Raw genomic sequence first — 22671 nt, forward strand, 5'->3', positions numbered from 1 at the left:
AAAGAAAGAAGCCAGAGGAGATTGCGAAAAAATAAACACGCAACCCGTTTCACCTATTGCATAATTAACGTGGTTTACGAAGTACAACTGAACTGCGGTCATGTCTATATCGGACAGACGGGAAGATGCTTTAATGAGCGTGCAAGAGAACGCACAATTGCAGTACGCAGCAATTCAGGCGGTCACATGAGCGACCATTGTAAAAGATGCGGATGTCAGCCACTACTCGAAGAAACAAGGTTCCTTAGGCAAGCTTCAGATAAAACCGAGAGGGAGATAATAGAAGCCTATTACATCAAAAAAACGAATGACAAATGCATAAGCACACCATCCTTATCACTGTTTGATAAAGACATCCAATTCTTAGGCGGGTTCCTGTGGTCAAAAAAACTTGTTGAGCATGTTTTTCTTTTGCTGTCCCCTATCTCCTTATCTTAGAAACGTGTTCCGTTTTTTGGTGTAAATTTGCTTGTACGCTCGAAAAATAATCAGTTGGTAGTCAGCGCCTGTTTGTGTTCTACGTGTTTCTATTCCTCAGTCCTGTTTTGTTTGCGCTGTTGGGTTTTTTCATAAATTTAGAGTATGACCAGCATGACCCAGGAGCATGACAAGCGAGATTGATAGTGGGATGCAATCATGGCGAAGGCAAAACATCCTCCAGGGGCCCAATTCTCTAAAACGACGGCGGGGTAGCGGCATGAAGATGCACGCGTTCTCCGTGTGGAGTTGTCGCTTTGAGGTGTTATGGAAGGAGAATGAGCCGGCGAAAAGCACTGTGGCAAGGGCGCAAGGCGACAAGCGAAACGACGGGGTGCATTGCATGTCGCTTTTCGCCCTTGCCACAGTGCTTTTCGCCGGCTCATTCTCCTTCCATAACTCTTCAAAGCGACGGCTCCACACGGAGAACGCATGCATCTTCATGCCGCTACCCCGCCGTCGTTTTAAAGAATTCGGCCACAACTTCTCTTATTTCATCCGTCCATAGATTTATTCGTCTTCCCCTACCCCTACTCCCGCTCCGCGGTGTCTATTCTGTTATTCGCATGGTGAAAGGATAAAAGTAAAAAAAAAAAACAATACACCCACCCACTCCACACAGATGGTTAACCAGCGAAACTGTGACGTGCGGCTGGGGTTGGCCGTTGCCACGATGACGCTGCTGCGTCCGCAGTGCTCCGCGCGCAGCCGGCCATGCCCAGCGGTGTCGCCTGATCTGGACTTCACGCAGCAGCTCTGTGCGCACGCGCTCTGCTGTGGGAGAGACTCTTTTGTAGCGTGAGCTACACTGGCCGAGGTTGAGCAGTTTCGCGTGGCTCCTGGAGAGCCGTGCTGCGCATGCGCGGGGAGCAGTGACGTCTCATGGCGTGCAGCTGACGAGCCCGAGCCGCCGACGCCGCGACAGGATTGGATTGAAAATCGTTTTAGCAGCAGTAAGCATGATAATCAAGCTAATCCTAGACAACCAGGGAGGCTAAGAATAACCAGCTGAACCTTAGCTCATGCTACGTATATCCTGGCACAGCCCAGCTAAGGCACTGCTAATTTTTTTCACTCACTCCGATGCGTGGTTCCAACTTATCAGTGTAGCTACGTATAATCTCTCTTTTATTACTTCGAACTCCTGCCCCGCCTAGTTTTTTTTTTTTTTTTCCGCATGCGCTTTGGGTTGCACCTGAGGAGTTTTTTGCGTACACGGGACTGCCGCATTTTACTTTCGCCTAGCGTATAAGGCTTCGCTTTAAAATACAAAATTGTGTACACGTTTTTCTAATGATGTTTATTTTAACGCGTCGTAGTGGAGGTCTCCGAATTAATTTTGACCACCTGGGGATGTTTAACGTGCGCCGAAATCTCGAGCACACGGGCGTTCTTGCTTTTCGCCTCCATCAGAAAAGCGGCCGCCGCGGCCGGGAATCGAACCCGCGTCCTTGGGATTAGCAGCTTAGCCACTGAACCACCGCGGTAGCTGAAATTGTGCGAGCGCGGACGCTGCCCTCAAAAGCACTCATTCAACGAACTCTCCATCGCTGAGCTCGGTGCAAGGCTAACAACTTTCCCCGAGTTACAACTCAGTAAAACGATCTGCACCATTCGAAAACCACACATTCGTTTGCAAGCGCGCAGCCCGAAAACAACGTGCACAGCCACATGTCCATCCGCGGGGCAAACGTGCCGGCCCTTCCTAATTGTCGGCGTCGCGCTTCTATTAATAGTCCCGGCGGCAGGCCTTTTTTTAACGGCGCGGGCAATTCGCTCTTCGCTGACCTGACCCAAAAAAGGCTCCTCCGTGATCCCCCGAGGGGCTCGCGGGATTCCCCGCTCCGGCGGCGGCCCTTGACCCGCTGCCGTCACCCATGACCCGAATCGTGGCCGCCGGGGGATGTCCGCGCCGACCACCTTGGGGACGGAGGGAGGGGGCGAGCTGGGCCAGGGTCGACGGGGATCGGCACGCGAGGGGATTGCGCGCGGCGTGGGGACCAGACTCCATTATGCATCGGCGACAGGGGCGCGGTTCATACCTTCTGCGCTCTTCCCCTCACGCCTTCGGCGACGTTTACCGCTCAAGTGTTTCTCGGAAACGTATCGTTATCGTGAATGCAGTCTTCTAGCCCACTTAGAGTGCGGTTATACTGTGATTGGTCCGTTATAACCGCAGGTTGAGACGAGTGAACTTTGATACCCTCGACGCGTGCGTCGATGGCCGTGTAACCGACGTTCGGTATCTGGGAACCTTCCTCGTAACTGTGATTGTTGCGTCCTCGCGAGGCTGTACACGTGGCGTGAGGTACGCCCGTGATGTCTAAACTGTCACGGCCCATATACGGCCGCATTACTGAGCACAAAGAATAACATCAGCCATATTTGTGGTATCCGTACATAACAAAAAGCACCGGCGCTTGTTGATCTAAAAATGCACGTTAGATTGGTTTTTACAACGTTACCACAACGTCAAACAACAACGTTAAAAAAGTTTTGAAAAAGAGTTGAAACAAGAAGAAACACTAAAACCATGGTGTAGACACGTGAGGTACCAAGAACAAGAAGAACAAAAACTTTACCATTTTACGATCCGTTCTTAAAGCAAGTTGAGAAAAGCGCAAAAGCTTTCACGCTTCAAAAGTGCGTGAAAACCTTCACTGAAAGTGCATTAAATCGATCGTCGAACCTTCAAAGGCCAAATCACAAGCTAACCGTTTCTTTTTCGAGATTTTCAAGTGACCGTTAAGGCACACTGGAAGCCCGGTTTCACGCACGCGCTGTGTGTCCCGAGATCTCATCAGAGCTTTTCAGTCGACTAACGTGTCCCACCAAGAAAGCCTTCGCTTTAAAAACCGAGGCTCTTCCAACAGATTGGGGGGGGGGGGGGGGGGGGGTCAGAGGCGGGACTCTGCGAACGAGGGAAAAGAATTGTATTGAGCAAACCGCCTTTTCAACGATCACGGTAGGTGAAAAAGAGGAGGACAAATAGGTGGGAGAGGGAGAGAGACGATATTTGCAGCGAAGTATGCATGTTCGCGGCCAATGTTTGTACTTACGGACAGTGAATGCTCGCTCAGCCGTCATCCGGAAAATTAATGGAAATGTCATGTTTCTATTACAATCCACTTGTCCCTTTTTTTTCTACCATTTGAGGCGGTAAATGACTTCGTTAACAGCGCAATTTCCAATAGTTCCGCTACGAGTTCGCGCTAACATGCTCGCGGGCGCATAATCTTAATCGCTTACTCTTCTTCTGAGTGTCAATATCCACGTTACGACAAGCCTTGGCCTACCTGCATGAACGAGATAACATTAGTAGCACAAGGGCAGTTTGCACGTCGAATGCACGCGGTGCGTGATAAACAGTCAACGTTTACCTCCTGCGTGATGTGTAGCACGTTCGCCACCCATGCCAGTCGCCTGACTTTGCCGCCTGCGCTGTGCTAATGCAGGAATGTAGTATCGCAGTACCGTTATCTTTCATGTGTTGCACCTACCTCTGGAAGCGGGGGGGGGGGGGGGGGTATTTCTTTCTGAAGCACAAAGTAATATGCCGGTGCTCTCCGTCTTAAAATTTAAACGCACTGCGGCGATTAACTGAATTGGAATTGCAGTATATCAGGTAAGCACAAAAGTGCTACCTTAATTACGTTATCGACCCATATATCAGTCTTGGTATATTTGGTTATGTGCCCCCTCCTCACCGAACATAGCGAACACTGGAAAGGGTTCATTTAGCTCGCTAAAATGTTTCTAAAGTCAGAAAGGTGCCAAGATTGTCCGCTACCCAAACAAAGAGGTGCCGCGAACAGCTCCGGGGAAGCTCTACACGGCACCACCCATTAGATGAGAAAGCTCGCACACGACACCGTTGTAGCGGGACTGATGACACAATTTTCTGCTTTGTTAGCGCTCGCAATGAAGTCGGCTGGTGTAGAATGAAAAGTGGGAATGCAGTTCTCGGGCTTTCTTAAACTCCAACCGAGTGGCGGTCGGCGGCCAGCGCTCGAAGCACGGAGCGTGAACTGCGAGCGAACCGCTGTGGTCGGCCCGCACCGCTGGGCGTACTACCTGGGGCGCTTGACGTGTCCGCGGCGCTGCGCCAGCCCGGCGCTATCGATTGAGAAGCAGCTCTTCTGCCGCCGTCGCCGCGCAGCGTTTCGACTTTGTCCCGGCGTTGTTTCCAGTGCCTGGGTGTCTGCTGCATCATTTCGAGCAGCCCGGAGATGCGCACTTACTCGCCGCGCGTACGGAGCTCCCTGGGCATCATCAACCTCACGAGCCGCTTCCACGTCGGTGGCATCTTAATAAAGCGGGCACTTGATAGTAAGGAATTCATCGTACTAGCGAACATTAAGACAGGGACACAGCTAAAGAGAAGACGAAACACACGCAGTCTAGCGTGTGTTTCGTCTTCTCTTTAGCTGTGTCCCTGTCTTAATGTTCGCTAGTACGATGAATTCCTTAGTGTATACAGTAACCAACTCGCCCAACTTAGCGCTTTAGTAAGGGCACTTGATCTTAGGTGCGGAGTACCTTAGGACCACAGAATGTCCGTCCGCGTCCGTGCGCATAGCATTGCAATCGCAAAAAAAAAACACGAAGGCACCGGCAGGATTCGAGCCTGTGTCCGGTAGATCAGACAGAGTTAGTGTCAGTCGTCATATATTCCATTGGGCTACGACCGTGAGTTAGTACCCGAGAGTCAAACGACTTACTCCCTCGCCTGTAACGGTGCGGAGTACCTTAGGACCTCTCACTGTCTGTCCGCGCCCATCCGTGCGCACACCACCATCAAGCAAAATTCAATTTCAGCCGTGAGTTGCAGATTCATTTCGGGAATAATCAAGGTGCAACTCACGGCTCAAATCGAATGACGGTGGGGGAGCAACTTGGATGTAATTTCGAGTCCTCGTACTCCGCACCTTAGCCATCATCCACGGAGCGGAGATGCTGCATTTTTTTTTTCACTTTAATCAAAGCTGTCGTAATTTTGCTATTATCATTCTACGGTTTACATTTAAGTCTGCTCCATATCGCACCTTTCGCTTTTACCATTTAGCTTATAGCAGGATGGCGCATGCTTATATCAAGCTCAGTTTTCTAAGAAACCACCGGAGAGGGCGCAGTGTGCGGTCAAAACCCAATACTTAAGAAAAACCTAGACCAGATTTGATCGGGCGGAGCAGTTTCCGGCAGACCTTGCAAGGCTACGTCCGCCACTTACCTGAGGCGTGTTGTACATCCCTCCGGGTGTTGCGTAGCGCTGAGCGTGTTTTGCTTGGACCAAAGTGGTGACACTGGGGCAAATTGAGTTCTCAGTAGCTTGATAAGACGAGCAGTGGAGTGCTTAAGGTTCCTTCGATGGCAAGCAATCCATGTCACCCTGGGATATCCATGGATTATCCATGTCATTCGTGCGTCACATATGCAATAAAAGGCACGTACTCAACATCGGCTGGATACATTGCAAAACAGCTTTGGCAGCATTAATCTAATTAAAGTGGAAGTGGTCTCCTTTGAAGTAGAAAGCCCAAACGTAGTATCCCTCGTGCAGTGTAAACTAGGTGCCGCTAAGAAAAAACATTTAGTCGAAAATTAACAGAAACTCAGTGTTGCATCTAATCAACCACATTTCTGTCGAATTATTTGAGCACTGTGTTATTGCTATCTTGAGTCTTATTGGAAATCAATTTTTTTTATCCTAGTCGAATTAATACCATTCCTGCAACAAACTGAATTCTCTTCTTGTTCACTTCACACTTGATTTCTTCTGGCTTCTTCTTTCTAAAGTTAGGTCCGCCGAACGTGCCATGGAGCGAATGATGTTGGGAGTAACGTTTAGGGCCAGGAAACGAGAAACCTGGATTAGGGAGCAAATTCGAATAGAAGATATAATGGCTGCAAATTAGGAAGCACGAATGGACTTGGGCTGGCCATGCAGTACGACGAACTGACAACAGGCAAACCACAAGGGCAACATAGTGGACACTGAAAGGCTGAGTAGAAAAATGGAAAGGCCATTAACTCGATGGAGAGATGAAATGAGAAAATTCGGAGGCAAAGAATGGACTCGGGCAGCGCGGGATGAAAGCAGGTGGAGGTCGATGGGGGAGGTTTTGTGCTGCAGTCGACCTAAATAGGCTGTTAATGATAATAATGATGATGATAATGATGATGATGATTTTGTTTCTAAATTCCTTTCCTATGGCAAATTTAAAGTATCGCTGATTGATTGATTGATTGATTGATTGACTGATTTATTTATTTATTTATTTATTTATTTATTTATTTATTTATTTATCTATCTATCTATCTATCTATCTATCTATCTATCTATTGATTGATTGATTAATTGATTGATTGATTGATTGATTGTAGGGTTTAACGCGCCGACGCAACGCAGGCGATGAGGCGTGCCATAGTGGAGGGCTCCGGATTAATTTTGACCACTTGGGCATCTTTAACGAGCGCCGAAATGTCGCACACACGCGCGTGCGTTTTTGCTTTTCGCCTCGATCAGAAAAGCATCGAACCCGCGACCTCGTGCTCAGCAGCACAACGCATTAGCCACTGAGCCACCGCGGCGGGTTTAAAGTATCGCTAATCTCTGACCCGTAGCCACGTCCCCATCCCTGGTGGTGGTCGGCCGTGCAGTGCACGTTCTGAGCCCGTTCTTCTTCCCGGCAGCTCATCTTCCGCAAGGTGTCGGACGTGAAGCGCGAGAAGGAGCTCGCCGAGCGGCGCAAGCACGAGCCGCTCCAGGAACTGTCCCAGGACCACCTGGTGCGCAAGATCTTCTCCAAGTTCCGAAAGAACGGCTCGGCCGCCACAGCCGCTGCGGACCACCACCACAGGGCGCCCACCGTCTCCTCGCCGCTCGCCATCCTGCCCTCGCCGGACGTCGAGAAGGGCGCCCTGGTACGTGACCCCCCTCCCCCTCTGTCCTACTTTTGGTTGGTAGACAAGAAACGCTGTGCTGAGCATTCGTCGGAACTACCGCTGATTTGAAAAGCTGGCGTTCTTTTCTTTTTGGTGAAGATGTTGCAAACTATCCTATTACATTGACGAGCCAGCTCTGGTTGTTATACCCCTGTCAAACGTGCCCATTTAAGTGCACTTCCAGGAAGTGCACTCGGCTAAAATGTCATTAGGGAGCAGCTAAACGGAAAACGCGAATGGCACTGTCTAAGGAACACACTCCAAGTTGGGTGTGTTCTCGAAACACACTTTACCCGGGCAGGCTCGCCGAGTGGGTTGTCTCGTCATCCGGGTCTGAAAATTGGGAAAAATAACATAACAACGGCCATCTAGATGAATATAAGTAATTTAAAAGGTTAGGTATTGATATATTGTCGATTTCTTCTCATAAGATAGCGAAGCAGCGACGAAAAAAAGGTGTTCAGTCACCGTCCCAATCGTCTTTTTTGGGGACTTGTGAGAGGCACCGATTGCGGTGTTAAACAATACAAACACAATAAAACGTGTACATTGTTTCTAACGTAATAAAGAGGGGAATTTCAAGTAATATTGCGGAATATTTACGCGAGCTATCGTCACTCACATCACGGCCAAGGACACTTTGTTTCGACCTTTACCAGCGCGCAACCAATGCGTCGTTCTGGGAACCTGAGTGCACTCGGCGTAAGTGCACTGAAATAGGCACGTTTTACAGAGGTATTACTTGCGAAACTCGCAAAACTGCGGTTTCCACAGGGAAGCTACAGTGATGTTCTGGCATTCAAAGCTGGATTGCAAACGACAAGAGTGCGGCACCTTTTTTTCTTTGTTGTTGCACTATACGGCCGGATTTAGCATGTTAGCTGCAATACGTCCAGTGGTTCGAGAAATGTCCGAAGACACCTTAGTAATTTTTAATTCCCATTTGAATGTCTGAGACGTCTCGCTTCCACCCCGCGTTGCGGAAGGGCTTTGTAATCTTGTCGCTTGAGACGCTGAGCCTTGCGATCCGCCGTAACGCTTTCGAGTGGCTTCGCTCTGCCTCCTACGCGTTGCTCCGCTTATAGTTCCTGCCACCGTGTAATGGGAGACGGCGATGTTGAATTTTGCTGCTTGTCTGTTCGCTCGTTCGGCACCGCTCTCTACCCGCGTTGTACTGGTGCAGACGGTCACCTATCGCTACGGTTGAGTTTAAGCTCGGGCTGTAGAACGCCTCGTGGTATGGAACGCATCAGAAAGACCCGTTTCTGCTATGAACGCCGGAATATGGCTTTTAAGTGCAGAACACTTCAGGAGCTCGCCTTGTCGTCGTAGCTCACTCGCTCGTTGGACCCAAGTAGAGCCCCACGGCGTGTCGTAGCTGATTCCCGTCGTAGCGGCGTCCCTCAGAGGCTTCAAAAACCATACGGTTTATATAGTCGTAACCATTCGAAAGTAGTGAACCGCTGGCGCTTGCCATACATCTTGCCGTTGTTTAGCGCTAAGAAGACTGAAGGTACATTTGAGGCAAAATATACGCAATTAACCGGCTGCGCCCGCGTTCATTTAGTTAGGAACGCTCGTTGGGTTGGTTTTTACGATGGTAAGCGAACAAAAGTGGCAGAGCAACGGCGGCACGTGCGGGAGGAAAAGCAAGCGCAAAAAGAACAGAACTCCCGCCTGCGCAGTTTCAGGCAAAAGGCGCGCGAGCACTGCGAAGGCGGGAAATTTGAATTGCATTGGGTGGTAGCAGTGAGCGGATAACGGCGCTACAGCCCAATATGGCGAATCACTGCTCTGCACTTTTGATAGCTTTCAAATTGAGTGGGACGGCTTTAATTTTTTTTGCAGCAAAGCGGTCCGTGGCTCGAATCCAGCACATTATCTCTGGCAACAGAGAGGCGTAGACAAGAATCGCACGCGAGCTTAGTGTCACCTTGCGGCGTCCACTGAGATCCCTTGGATCGTAGAACTGCCCCACACTTTCAGCGTATAAAAATGTTTTAAAAAATTATACCACCTTCCCGTAGGGGAACCTTGAGTAGTGTGCAAAGCAGCCATGGGGTCGATTCATGTGCCCATTAGTTTTCAGTTCGTCGTTTCCATTAGGTTGAGGTACGTAGCTACAGTTATATTTACAGTTTGGTTTCCAGGGTAACTACCCCACTTTTCACTTACCGGAACTAGGAAATGGGAAATTGCGTTGAGCCCATGGCTGTTTCGCATACTACTCAGGGTTCCCCTACGGGAAGATGGTGTAATTTTATTTGATTGATTGATTGTGGGGTTTAACGCGCCGACGCAACGCAGGCGATGAGGCGCGCCGTAGTGGAGGGCTCCGGATTAATTTCGACCACCTGGGGATCTTTATCGTGCGCCGAAATCTCGTACACACGGGCGTTTTTGCTTTTCGCCTCCATCAGAAAAGCGGCCGCCGCGGCCGGGAATCGAACCCGCGACCTCGTGCTCAGCAGCGCAACGCCTTAGCCACTGAGCCACCGCGGCGGGTTGGTGTAATTTTATTAGATGCGATGGGGCTATGTCCCTTCCTTGTTGTTGCGCCGTCCACACCCCCACTGCGCATGCTCGGCTTGCTGAACGGCCGGTGGTGTCTTCCCCTTTAATGGCTCCTGGAGCGACAGTGTTACCTGTGTCTTCCTGGGCCGGCCCGAGATGAGCCGAGCATGCGCAGTGGGGGTGTGGACGGCGCCACAACAAGGGAGGGACATAGCCTCGACCATGAGATGCTGGAGCGGCAGTGTTGCCAGTGTCTTCCTGGGCCGGCGGATGGATGGACGACGGACGACAGAGCCGAGAGCGAGAGATGCTTTGCATCTAAAAAATAGCTTTAGTAGCTTCATATTTTGATATAAGGAGGCTTATATTGCACCTGAAAGATGTCTTCCGAACCACGCATTTGTGTTCTGAGGTGAAACCAACTGTAAAAAGATCGGTGTAAGCTTGGTCTTTCGCAAGCTGGGCTTTCCACATTGTGTCTTGTACAGGTAAGCATGGCCATCCACGGAGGGAGTATGATTACAGGAAACATATCCAACTATTGTGTTATCCAAAGCATCCCGAATCAAATTATACGACAATTGCCACTAAGACCATTATACTGAGTTTCATGTACTTGTCATATGTAGTTCACAGTGGAGTTGTAGGCGTTACAGAATTACTTTGCGCTGCCAACACATAACCCTCTACGAAGGGAGTATGGTTACAGAAAATGGTTGACTGTTGTCTTGTCGGAACTATCCGGAAACAAGTTACATGACAATCGACTGTCAAGACGACTGTAACATCGGGCACCACAGCTTCGCTGGTCATCCTTCTTCACAAAATGGAAAGGGCACTGGTTTTTTTTTTTTGCTCAATAAGCTAGCCATTTAAGGCTTTCAGTAGCGTGGCTAACGCAATGGTTTAGCTTAAGCAATTTTTGGCCGCTAGCTCTTATTCTTTCAACATTCTTACCAGTAAAAGGGCTTAATATTTTAACTGCACATTTAAAAATACTTGCTGTGTTCTCAACGTTCTTAAACTACGTGTTATGGTAAAAACAGTAAACGCTCGCGGCAAACAATTTTTTTTTTTCGCAGATTTCAAAGGTCGAGCTTTTCATCAGAGATCTGCGAATGATATGCGGGATGTTACGGCAATAAAGAACAGCTTCAAACCTTTCTTCGCAGTGGCCTGGTCGTTCGCTTGCGCTAAAGTATTGCGCGAAAATCGGTCTATTTTGTTGAACACAAGATCGGTAACGGCAGACACTTTCGCTATGATGTATAAATGGAATAACGAGAGGCTGCCATTGCGAAGAAACTTGATTGATTGATTGATTGATTGATTGATTGATTGATTGATTGATCGATCGATTGATCGATTGATCAATTGATCGATTGATTGATCGATCGATTGATTGATTGATTGATTGATTGATTGATTGATTGATTGATTGATTGATTGATTGATTGATTGATTGATTGATTGATTGATTGATTGATTGATTGTGGCGTTTAGCGCGCCGACGCTACACAGGCGATGATGCGCGCCGTAGTGGAAGGCTCCGGATTTAGTTTTACCATCTGGGGATCTTTAACGTGCGCCGAAATCTCGAACACACGGGCGTTTTCAGTTTTCACCTCCATAAGAAAAGCGGCCGCCGCGCCCGGAAGTCGAACCTGCGTTCTCATAGGGCCGAAATAACTGTTTCGAAGGGTAGCGCCACGCGTCTTATACAAAATTAAGCGATTTCCCTTCCTACAAAAGCTTCATTTTGGTTAAGACGGCTTACAGTCAGGCGACCGGACCGCTGCTTTAAAGGCCATTCGGTACAGGTCTCTGGTCGTACGAGTCGCGGATGCAAAGCCTCATTTTGGTTCAAGGTGTTCAACAACTGCGTTGCCCGTAGGTTCGTCCTGCCGCCTCCCAGGTTCCGGCCATCGTAGCAAGCAGCCACGACTCGTCGGCACCCGCGCCTCCATCCGCCAAGGTTGTGCACATCTCGGAGGCGCCACCTTCGTCCACGCATGCGCCCAAGCTGTCTCGCTGGGCGGCGCTGCGCTCCGACTCGGTCGCCGCCGGAGACAACAAGGAGAACCAACCGGCGGACAACGCCCAGCCGCACCAGGTACGACACGGGGCCCAAGGAAACCACTCCAATGTGGGCTATACCCGGGTACTACTTAAGAACGGCAACGATCAAGATGATGATGACTGAGAGTGGTATCCCCTTCGCAGCGGGGTGGTGACGCGTCATCTTACCCCCAAAAAACTAAAAAGAAACTAATATACCTGTTTTACACTCTTCTTTTATTTCTAGCGCTGCTTTTTGGGGCAGGCACAAAAAACTTATTAGGCACAAAATACGCATTTTTTTTTCTGTTACAGGTAATAGCTCTCCTAGGCAATATTCCTCTCTCTGCTTTTCGTCAACGAGCATTCTGATGTTTTCGTCGCCGCGACAACCTTGAAGTTAACTCCCTTTGTGCTACCCTTAAATCGTAGGGCTTCTGGAAGCCGAATACTTCCCTCTAGATTTGGATGGATACCCTCGCATTCTAACACTATATGCCGCATAGTTTCTGTTTCTTTTCCGTAAGCCACGCATACCCCATAATTTTGTGTACACTTTCCAACAAAGCTGTCGGAAGCAGCTTTGTGGGGAAGCTGCCGCTGTGCTCCATCACCGCAGCCGGATGTTACTACGCTTGGCGCAAGTAGTGCGTTACTGAGAATATTTTGAACATGGCACAAGCTGTTTTCGTGATTTTTCGGACTTATTATGCTTGCAAAGTACTCCAGCGACGACAAATAAACTACGTGAGAAAAGGCAGATGATATCCCGCATTCATATCAGTCTCGTTTCAAAACGCGCGCGCCCGTTTACATCCGGGTCCCTCGCTTGTCGGAGTGATACCGTACATGAGCTATTGCCGTTCTTAACTTGTTCCGGAGTATAGCTGGCACCGAAAACAGTGCCGGGCAGTAATTGAAAAGGGAACCTGTGACCTGTCATTCAGCGTCAGTTGTAGTGGTTTGCCGAGTCCTTACTCCCCTTTTCTGAACGTTATTTATCCGTAACTGTAGAGGGAAAAGTTCTTACCGTTGCCATGGTTCGCCTGTTAACCCGCTGGTTTCCGACGCACTATGCTTTCGAGGTGTTCGTCTATTACGAGTAGCTGCGCACCTCTAAATATCAAGGAACAACGCTGCGTTTAGGAAACTCAAAATGCAAGAAATAAGCACACTCATATGAAAAAAACGTTGATAGGCCGGCTACTACGGTATTATGCCCTTCCTGGTCTGGAATGTTACCAGCGAGCTCTAATAAGCAAGGTCTTCACGTAAGTAGATGTCGGTTAAACCTTCCCAAGAACAAGCACAGAGTGGCGGATTGCGCACAAATTACCCTTACAAAAATGCTTTTTTACATTCTGTAGACGTTCTGTTGACATCCTACCAACTTTATTGCTATCCTACATACTCTTACATTCTATTGACAGTCGTCTGTAAAAAGTCTACTGAATGTATGTTGACACCCGTCTGTTGACTGTTGTATGTAGAAAGTCTACTTAATTCACGTTGACATTTGTCTGTTGACGGTTGTATATAGAAAGTCTACCTCATTTTTGTTGACATTTGTCTGTTGACGAGCTTCTGTAGGATGACCACTGAAAGTGTTTTTACACGCTTTGTCTCAAGTTGAATTTAACGCAAACATCTTTTTCCTTCGTCCTGAAGTCCGATTTCAATTAATTCATATTGGTTTTTGCTAAATACCAGGACAGGTTCACAATATTTGGGGACAAACTATTTACTTGACTTTAACCAAATTACGTTACTTTGTTTGAATCAGGTTCTAAACACACACACACACACACAAACACACGCGCGCCCGAGCGCCTGCACGCACGCACGCACGCACGCACGTACGTACACAGACACACATACTCTCTCTCTCTCTCTCTCACACACACACACACACACACACACACACACACACACACACACACACACACGTATCTTTCTCTCTCCCTCTCTCTCTGCATATATCTTCACACTTGTGCAGCCCGAGAAAAAAAAAGTAGCAAAAGGGAGCAACTTTCACTGTTCGTACCTCGAGCCGCGCAGTTTCTCCCTCGGAACAACCAGTTCGTCCCTCAGCCGCACGGGTTGGTACTTCACGACCCGCTCGCTTTCACTCTTCACGGTGATCAACATGACTATTCAGCGGTTCCGAACAAGCGCCAGCCAGCGGCATCAACCACGCGCAACCGCTCGTCACTGTGTTTTGATTTGCGCAAGCTAAGTGCCATGCATGGTTGAAAGGAACGAATTATGCCAGTAAATATTTCGCGACAGACTACTGGACGTGTCTCCAACAACGGCGATAATCTAAAATCGCCTGCTATGCCCACCTAATACGGCCGACGCAGATGTTTTGGTCGCTCTCGGCCAACCGCCAGCGGCGCCCCTCCCTCTTTGCGTACCTCCGGGAGAAACGCGTCAATCACCGGAGGCAGCCGAAACGCGGCGCGCAACCCATTCCAGATTTCCGTTTTGTTTAGTTACAGCTTGCAACAATAAAGTAAACATGAAGATATGTGCAATTGCTTACGTTCCAGTGTTTCGCGGTATTATATTTTGGAAATAATAACGCGTAGTTTTGTAAACATGCAATGAGAGGCGCGCCTCACCGCGGCATCGGCATCCCGCGGCTGGCGGGTATATATACATGAAGTGCACTGCTAGCTTTTGTGCGGTGTCGCTGTCCTGCTTGCAAGCGCTTGTGGTTTTTCGGATGTAGTACGTTTGTGAGCTGGGGTTGTGTTTGTTGTGTTGTGTTTCAGAAAGTGCGCGTGTGGATGTGTAGCTCCGCAAAATGTGAACCCTCCCAGACGAGGTTCCCGAGGCCTAATCTGTTTCTGCTTTCTTTTTTTTTCATTTTTGCTCCCACTAAACGATCTTTTAAAGGGCAATAATGACGACGTTCTATTAAGCTGTATTGACATCACGGTCTAGGAATGGCCGGCTTTTCTCACTGCATCACGTTTCGAATATCCTGTCAGAAACGCTTCGGTTAGCAACAGCGATTGAGTATAAAGTCTACAAAAAACTTTCTGTAGAAAGTCTACAGAAACGTTTCAGTTCAAACACGGTGGCCAATGGTTGACAAAAAGTTGGTAGGCTGTTGCTAGGAGGTCTATAGACAGTAAGTAGACCGTCTACTCAATGTTGGTAGCTTTTGTCGACTTTTGTCAACAAACATTGAACTCAATGTTGGTAAAAATTTTTATGAGGGTATGAAATAGTTAAAATTAACAATAGGAGGTGGTCCTACACTGAAGCCGTGCCTTGCAAGTGAGCCGCACTGTAGTGGAGGATCAAGAACCTGAAATTATACAGCCCTGATTCGTTAGCATATGTAGATATAGCCAAATGCCAGTCGGTGTACATTTCAAGTTCATCAGGGTTTCCCCAACCGGTTACTTGAGGCCGTGACCACGCGTGTATTAAACAGTGCCTTGGCCACGTCGTCGTGGTGGGAAACAAACGAGCCCGGCAACCTGAAATCCGGACGTGCTTGAAATCATAATACTCATTGTGCCCCTAACGATCAAGCATTGCACTCACAAGGCTATAATGAGCCCCAAAGCGATAAAGAATGTGATTCTGGTGCACCTCGAAACTTGCAGGGTGAAATAAAGTACCACGTACATTTTTAATATTCAACTGAGGCTGCTTAACGCTATAACCAAATTGTGCCTTGTGTAGTGGTGCGCCGTCTTGTTTCTGCGGTGCGAGGACTTTAAAAAATAAGATGTAACACAATCGCACTTCAATAAAGTCGACTCCCGCTATTGCGAAGTCCACGGGACCGCAAAACCTTCCAATTAACTGAAATTCCTATTGAGCAAAAAGCGCAATAACAACGTTTCTATTAGTCCGCAAAATGTTGACTTTATTTTGTCCAGAATCTCGACTTTCGTGGCCAAATCAAGCGTACGACATGGGTTGCCCTCACCATTGAGGCTTATCGCTAAATTCTAAGCCTGCCAACACGCGAACAGCTCACAGCGCACTGTACGCAACAAAAGATAAGGACCTGAAAAGAAGGAGACGCGTACGCTGGCGCGACTCTGAACTTACTTGCCGCTATATCGGCTGAGCCCTGCCTCATTCGCGATGTGTGCCGACATAGTGCACACCACGGGGGTATTTGGTGATTCACAATTTAGAATTTTATCGCGAAATGATGGTCACCTTGACGCTTTTTATTCGAAATAACTTCCAATTAACTGATATAATGGTTTTAGCTTCGAATCGTTAGGCAATCCTTGCCATTGAATTGAATGTGAAATTGCCGGTTAAGCACATCCCTCCCAACTACCCAAAAATTCCAATCAGGCGACTTCCAATTCTTGAGAGTCGACTGCAGGGTCATCTCTGGGCGAGCGCAACAACAGTCTTCCGGAACGCGGGACTTTATTCGCTATGCACAGAAGTCCCAGCTCAGGCCGCGTGGAAGTTCTGCTTTCGACAAAACTTTTCCAGACAGACCTCGTTTATGTGTTTATGTGTGCATATAATGTGCTACTTTGGTACTGATTTTATGCCGTTCACTCTTGAAGGTCTCGGTCAAGCCGAGCGTGCCTCTGGCCCCCGCCGGTCCTGGCAAGGACACGCCCCCCACTCCCGCTGTCCTCGTTCCTCCAGCCAGGCCTCCCATGTCCGGCTCAACTTCGAATGGAGGCGCTGTGCCCCATCGGGGACTCTCAAAGTGGGCCAAGACCATGGGCTCCAAGCACGAGACCATCGAGGAAGCGGCAGAGCCCGAGAGCTCGAGTCCAGGAAAGGGCAGCGAGCCAGAAGAGGGGCCAGTTCGCCAGCACCAGCAGCACCAGCAGCAGCCGCCTCAGAGGCCTCCACCGTTGCCGCCTCCGCTGGAGACGCAGCCGTCCGAGAGCCTCGTGTCCCCTCGGGCGGGAGGGCGCGACTACCAGCAGCTGCTGGCTAACCTCATGGACATGCGAGTAGACCTGAAGATGGAGATACAGAAACTCCACGCGAAGGTGTCTAGGATAGACGAGCACCTTGTGGAACTGCTCAAGAGCGCCACCAGCGGCGGCAGTGGCCCATCGTCACCACCGAGACTAGGCGCCGACGCCCAGGAGGCCGCGGATGGGACTGAAGCGTCGTCGTCTAGGCGTCCCGCTGGCAAGAGCTCTCGCGACAGTGCGGCGGATGGCAAGAGCCGCAGCCACTCGCTCAAGCGAAAGTCCAGCCACAAGTCGAAGGCATCCACCGAAGCGCCCAAGGACAAGGCGGCCCCTGCGGTGGACTCGGCCGCTGTGCGTGCCATGCTCGAGAGTGAGATTGCCGAGCAGGACACGGAGAGTGCTCAGCCCCCAGCAAAGGACTCACCACCCCAGGACAAGCAGCAATAACCCGCCGTGATGACTGCGTCGGTGGTTACGTGTGGTCGCGCGCTTTGCGAGGCCCACGTTCTGAACTCGGGCCATGGAGGGATTATGTAAGGAAGCACGGTGTAAGAACAACAGGGACTGCTAGGGCCACCCGCCGCGGTGGCTCAGTGGCTAAGGCGTTGCGCTGCTGAGCACGAGGTCGCGGGTTCGATTCCCGGCCGCGGCGGCCGCTTTTCTGATGGAGGCGAAAAGCAAAAACGCCCGTGTGTACGAGATTTCGGCGCACGTTAAAGATCCCCAGGTGGTCAAAATTAATCCGGAGCCCTCCACTACGGCGCGCCTCATCGCCTGCGTTGCGTCGGCGCGTTAAACCCTACAATCAAATCAAAAAAACTGCTAGGGCCCCCTACTGTGTTTATTCTCTTTTTGTGGAGACAGCTCCAACGTTAAACGTCTTTAACGTAAAATTTCGCTTCTCTGAGACGTATATGCTTTCCTGCTCGTTTGTCCAGGACGTCCTCAATCCGTTATGTCCCATCTCGGCCCCCAGTTGTGCCACAGCTATACAGGAGGGCTTCGTTCCTCTATTTGGTGCAGCCGCTCCTTTAGCTCCATTGCTCTTACACCGTTGCTGAGGAAGATGACAGGACGCCGAGGGTCGAATGGCTGGTGGTGCCTTTGGCTTTATTGGCTGGGACTCAGTCAAAGGCACCTGGCTAAAAGTCACGCGTTGACTAGAATTCACTCGGAGTTGAAGGTCTAAATTCAGGCTAGCTCTCAGGGCGCTTTCCTGACTGAGAGAAACTGTCTAGACAGGTAACCTGGTTAAGGAGACGTCAGGATTACTAACTTCGTATCGTTTATGGCTATTCAGAGACGCGAAACATTGGATAATGAGAATGACAAAGCTTTGGATTTGGTGCAATGATGTTTTACACGTGCTAACCATGTAATGGGCCGCAGAGCTCATTTTCGGGACTGACAGGACGTTTAATAGCTAGCAAAACACAGTGAGTTTTCATTTCAAGCCCGTTAGGTTTGAGAACTTAACAAAATGATTTTAAGCACATTATTTTTTTTTCAGCAAGGAGCTCATATATAATTTTTAAGATATTTGATGTTGTGTTCGGTATCAAATACAACCTAAACATTCTATCGCAAATTCTTGATTCCACGGCTTAGGTTTAGGTATTATGGTCAGCATTCTTCCGTTGTCGGCTGCTCGTTTGCACCACACTCTCAGTTGACATAAGTCTGCTGTTTTAAAGTGCACTATCCGGCATTTTTCCACACGTGCTTTCGTATGTGCAGACTAACGGGCTTTTATTGTTTAGTATGGTGAATGAACTGCTCGAAATGATTAACTACAGCTTTTCTGAAGTTACGAGTGGATACCTTGGAAAATAAAACGTCATAGTTTGAGAAATTGTGCCCTCGAGTGGCCCTGGCTGCAGTCTCCAGCCAGGAACATGCGTGGCTTTTCGCCCCTGCGTATCGCGTCTACCTCACCACCTTACATAGTCCCTCTATGCTTCGTAGCTCCGCCTAGCCAGCGCGATTCCATGACTGTGCTACCCGTCACGCCCACACCTCGTGCCTGATTGACCCGCGAAGTGGTGCCATTAACCAATCGTGAACCTTGTGATCCGTGGACTCCGAGGGACCTAAGAAACCTAACGCAGCCACTGTGCTCTTTGAACTCGATAGGAAACAAATATGCAGAAAAAGTGAGTGTCTCAACTCTTTTTTTTTTTTCAACTCCATAGTGTTCAAGCACTCTCAATCCTTGGAACTTGTTTTATTTCATGGTTGTATATCTTGCTCTCTACAATCGCGTGTGTGTTCTCCTAGGTTCGATCATTGCTGCCTCTCATTGCAAGTACTATAAACGAAGATCTCAACATTGTTACTTAACCGATAGTTGTATGAAATTATCACGCTAGATATCAAAGAAATCGAATCGCTAACTGCAGTAATTACGAGGGTCACCGTGCACATGATTATTGTGTTGAGCTACTTACATCATTTTCAGCTTCAAGACGCAGTTCATCTAACGGTGCATGTTAGCACTTCATTTTGACCCTGTGTCGTATAGAGGCGCTGGGCAGGTTCCCAGCACACACGTCCTTGGATTAAGGAACCCGAGGTCAGTTGTTTCTATGCGCTGCAATTATTGTGCAAAACAACAGACGACTGAGAGTGATATAATGCACAAAGTATATTTTTAGCTCGCGCTGTCAAGGTGGTCCGACTTTATCACAGCGCCCGAGGGCGCTTTGTGGTAAATAGGCATTTCCCGTGCGCTCCGAGGGAGCAGTGCTTGCCCAGCAATACACAATTTTCCAATTTCTGCACCTTCATTGCTTGTACCGTGGTCTGAGGTCCGCCATTTAATGCCAGTGTGTTTTGTTTGTCCCGAGTGGGCACTTTACTCACGTAGCGAATGGCTTCCGTTTGTGCGCCGTGTGTTCGTGGTGGCCCTTGGTAAACTAGAGAAACCAGAAGAACAGCCTTCGACGTTGCAACCGTTACACTCAGAAACAAAGGCTTCCTCCTCATGACTTCACTGGCTAGCTGCTTGTTAGAACACATTCCCTCGCTTTAGCGTGGCGCGTTTTTGGTTGAAGGAAGACTTAGCAAGTACCACTTCGCAGTTTGCAAAGATGTGAGTATAGAATTTAACTTTTATTATCGTTAGCAGCGATAGATGGCCAGAGCACTAAACGACAATCACTTCGTTCCTGGCGAAGCCCGGGACGTGTTGTTTGGCATACTTTTTTTGTGTTATAATAAAACCAGGTTAAATAGCGTCAAACATTTCACGCAGGCCAGATGACAGGTGGACGACACATGTAACAGGGTGGCTGCTGAGCGCTGGTATACGCAAACGGCGGTGGATAAACAGTAGGAGAGATGTGAGAGAAAGAATAAGGAACATCAAAAGAAGCCGGATGAAGGAGTGTAGCAGAAAATGAAGATGCTGGCGCAGACTTTCCAACATAAATAGTCCGCAGACGGCTGATGATGTCAATAAGGATTTGTATCCGAAAGTAAGCAACCGCCAAATCGCGAAACATATTCAAAATGGCGCACTAATAGAAGTAATGGCTGCAGACCATGGTGCATAGAGAGTTAAAGTCTCGAGGTATATGTGGGTGGGCACAACAGCGGGGGGAGAGGAGGGGGGAGGGTGCTTTTCTGTGATGACAGATGGAGTTACGACAAGACGGCGAAACGACGGCTGTTGAGAGGCTGGCCAATTTCTGCCGAACACAGGACCGAACGCTTTGGTATCTTTCGGTGATTTTTGTTGTTCCCGTTCTAGCAATGACGCTTATTTTTTGTCATGAACTTGCTTATTTTAAAACAACGACAAGTATTCGCGCTGTTGCGGTTAAGCCACTCAGTCTTAATCGAGAATACTCACTGTTCAACACCCATCTACGTGCTTATCATAGAGTCTTTTGTACTGGGGGTTAGTCTCGAGCTTCTGTCATCTCCTCGTGGTTCGAGTATGCCTTCGGGTGATGTGTCTAAACAGCCAACCCTTCGCGTTGTCTTATTAAACAAAGTTTATAAAACGGCGCTGTGATTCAAAGACCGATTACAATAACGGCGGCTACGGATGTCACAACTTGAGACCTGTTTGCTCATTCACGGCGCAGAATCTTCTTCGTGGCAGTGGAGAACGCAAAATCAGCCAAAAACGAAGTTTTTCTGATCGTGTTTTTTTTATGATTGCACCACACGTAACATTGTCGGTTCCTAATTTTGGATGTTACAAAAAAATTCGGCCACCTTTGCAATGGAGATGCTAACACTGAGAAAAAAAGCGGGGCTGGAGGTTTAACTTGCTTTAACTTGGCTTTTCTTCAAAGGGCTCTGCAACACTTCTGATAAAGCTTTCGCTTTTTCCTTCACGCCTGGAAGCATTGTGAAAGCTGTTGTTATCGAAAGTGTGGAGCGGCACTGCGTGATTTGCTCCGCCTTCCGTTTTGCTTTGGTGTTATGGCGATTTTTTTAAGGTGTCTATCGAACGCTTTTATTGCTTCAACTGAGAAGAAGCCGGCCGCTTTCATCGCTGTAAGATGTCACTTGAGCCTGCTAAGAACGCCAAGACCGGAAAAGAGAGAAGAAATCTTTTGAGCAAGTTTCTAAGTTATGTGATGGGCATAGAACAGTAATTTTGGGCTGAGGTACTTTGTGACCCCCTATTTTAAGTAGCGGATGGGTTTTTTGACTACGTTCTGAAAGCAATTAAGATTTTCAAAACAAAAAGTTGAAAAGAGTATTGCAGGGGCCCTTTAAGAGTTCTTATCTTATCGGTAGATCGGACACTGACGCCGCCTAGCGTAGGCCGCCTCTCTCAACTAGGCTAACACTTGCACGTCTGAGCTTACGTCATGACCAGGCACAGCCAATCCCCCACGCGCTTCTCCCTACCCGAACATCTGCGCCGCTACGCGCTCTCGTCATACCTGCTCGTCGTCCCCTTGCCTCCTTGCAACTTCCCCTCACACTTCTTGGCTAGCATTTTGCCCTCTCCCCACTTTGCTGCGCCCAGTGTTGAGCGATGCCAGGCACGGATGGAACTCAAGCTGAAAGGGACCCTGCAACACTTTCGATAAGTGCTCTCACTTTTTCCTTCGCGTCTGGAAGCACTGCGAAAGTTATAGTTATCCTCAGCACGTAGCGGCACTGCGTGATTTGCTCGTCGCACCAGATACGCCTTCCATTTCTGCTTTGTTTTTGTGGCTTTTTTTTAAGTTGCTATCGAAAAGCGTTTATTGCTGCAACTGAAGGAAAACCAGCCAACAGCCGCTACATGTCCTTAATGACGCAATTCGAGCCGTCGAAGAACGTCAAAACCAGGAAAGAGAGCAAATCTTTTGAGCGAGTTTACAAGTAATCTGATGAGCATAGAGGAGTAATTTTTGGCTGAGGTACTTTGCGACCCCTAATCTAAGTACTGGGTGCTCTGGGTGACTACGTTCTGCAAGCATTTAGGATTTCAAAACAAAGTTGGAAAACGTGTTGAAGGGTCCCTTTAACCAACTCCGCTGTTAAAATTAAATGCCTTCTCGTCGTCAACATGCGATATGGTTAAACCACAGCGGCATCAACTTGGAGCAATGCAGTGCGGCAGAATGCTCGCACAGACAGAACATCTCCAAATGGAACGAAATGTTTAATTACATCCATCTGTGCAGGCAAACGAAGCAAGTTATAGCTTTATCTTCGCGTACTGCATTGCCCCCAACTATATATTAAAAGTTTTGCCTGCACCGCGTGGTTGCGAGATCTTGCTCATTGATAAAACACG

At 48.7% G+C, this 22671-nt stretch overlaps 1 protein-coding gene across 2 annotated transcripts in view; it reads left to right on the forward strand.

Annotated features, from left to right (window-relative positions):
- Nucleotides 1-20504, forward strand: part of Eag (potassium voltage-gated channel protein ether a go-go) — a 160408-nt gene extending 139904 nt beyond the window's left edge. For both annotated transcript variants that reach the window (XM_077680887.1, XM_077680888.1), the window contains exons 8-10: nt 7171-7401; nt 11831-12049; nt 16554-20504. In XM_077680887.1, coding sequence (XP_077537013.1) covers nt 7171-7401; nt 11831-12049; nt 16554-17369 — 1266 coding nt within the window. In that variant the 3' untranslated portion in view covers nt 17370-20504. The remainder of the gene's footprint in view (nt 1-7170; nt 7402-11830; nt 12050-16553) is intronic.
- The last annotated feature ends 2167 nt before the right edge of the window (nt 20505-22671 follow it).

The sequence above is a fragment of the Haemaphysalis longicornis genome, unplaced genomic scaffold (genome assembly GCF_048455015.1).
Source record: "Haemaphysalis longicornis isolate Haplotype H1 unplaced genomic scaffold, Haemaphysalis longicornis Haplotype H1 scaffold_8, whole genome shotgun sequence".
Classification (NCBI taxonomy): Eukaryota; Metazoa; Arthropoda; class Arachnida; order Ixodida; family Ixodidae; genus Haemaphysalis; species Haemaphysalis longicornis.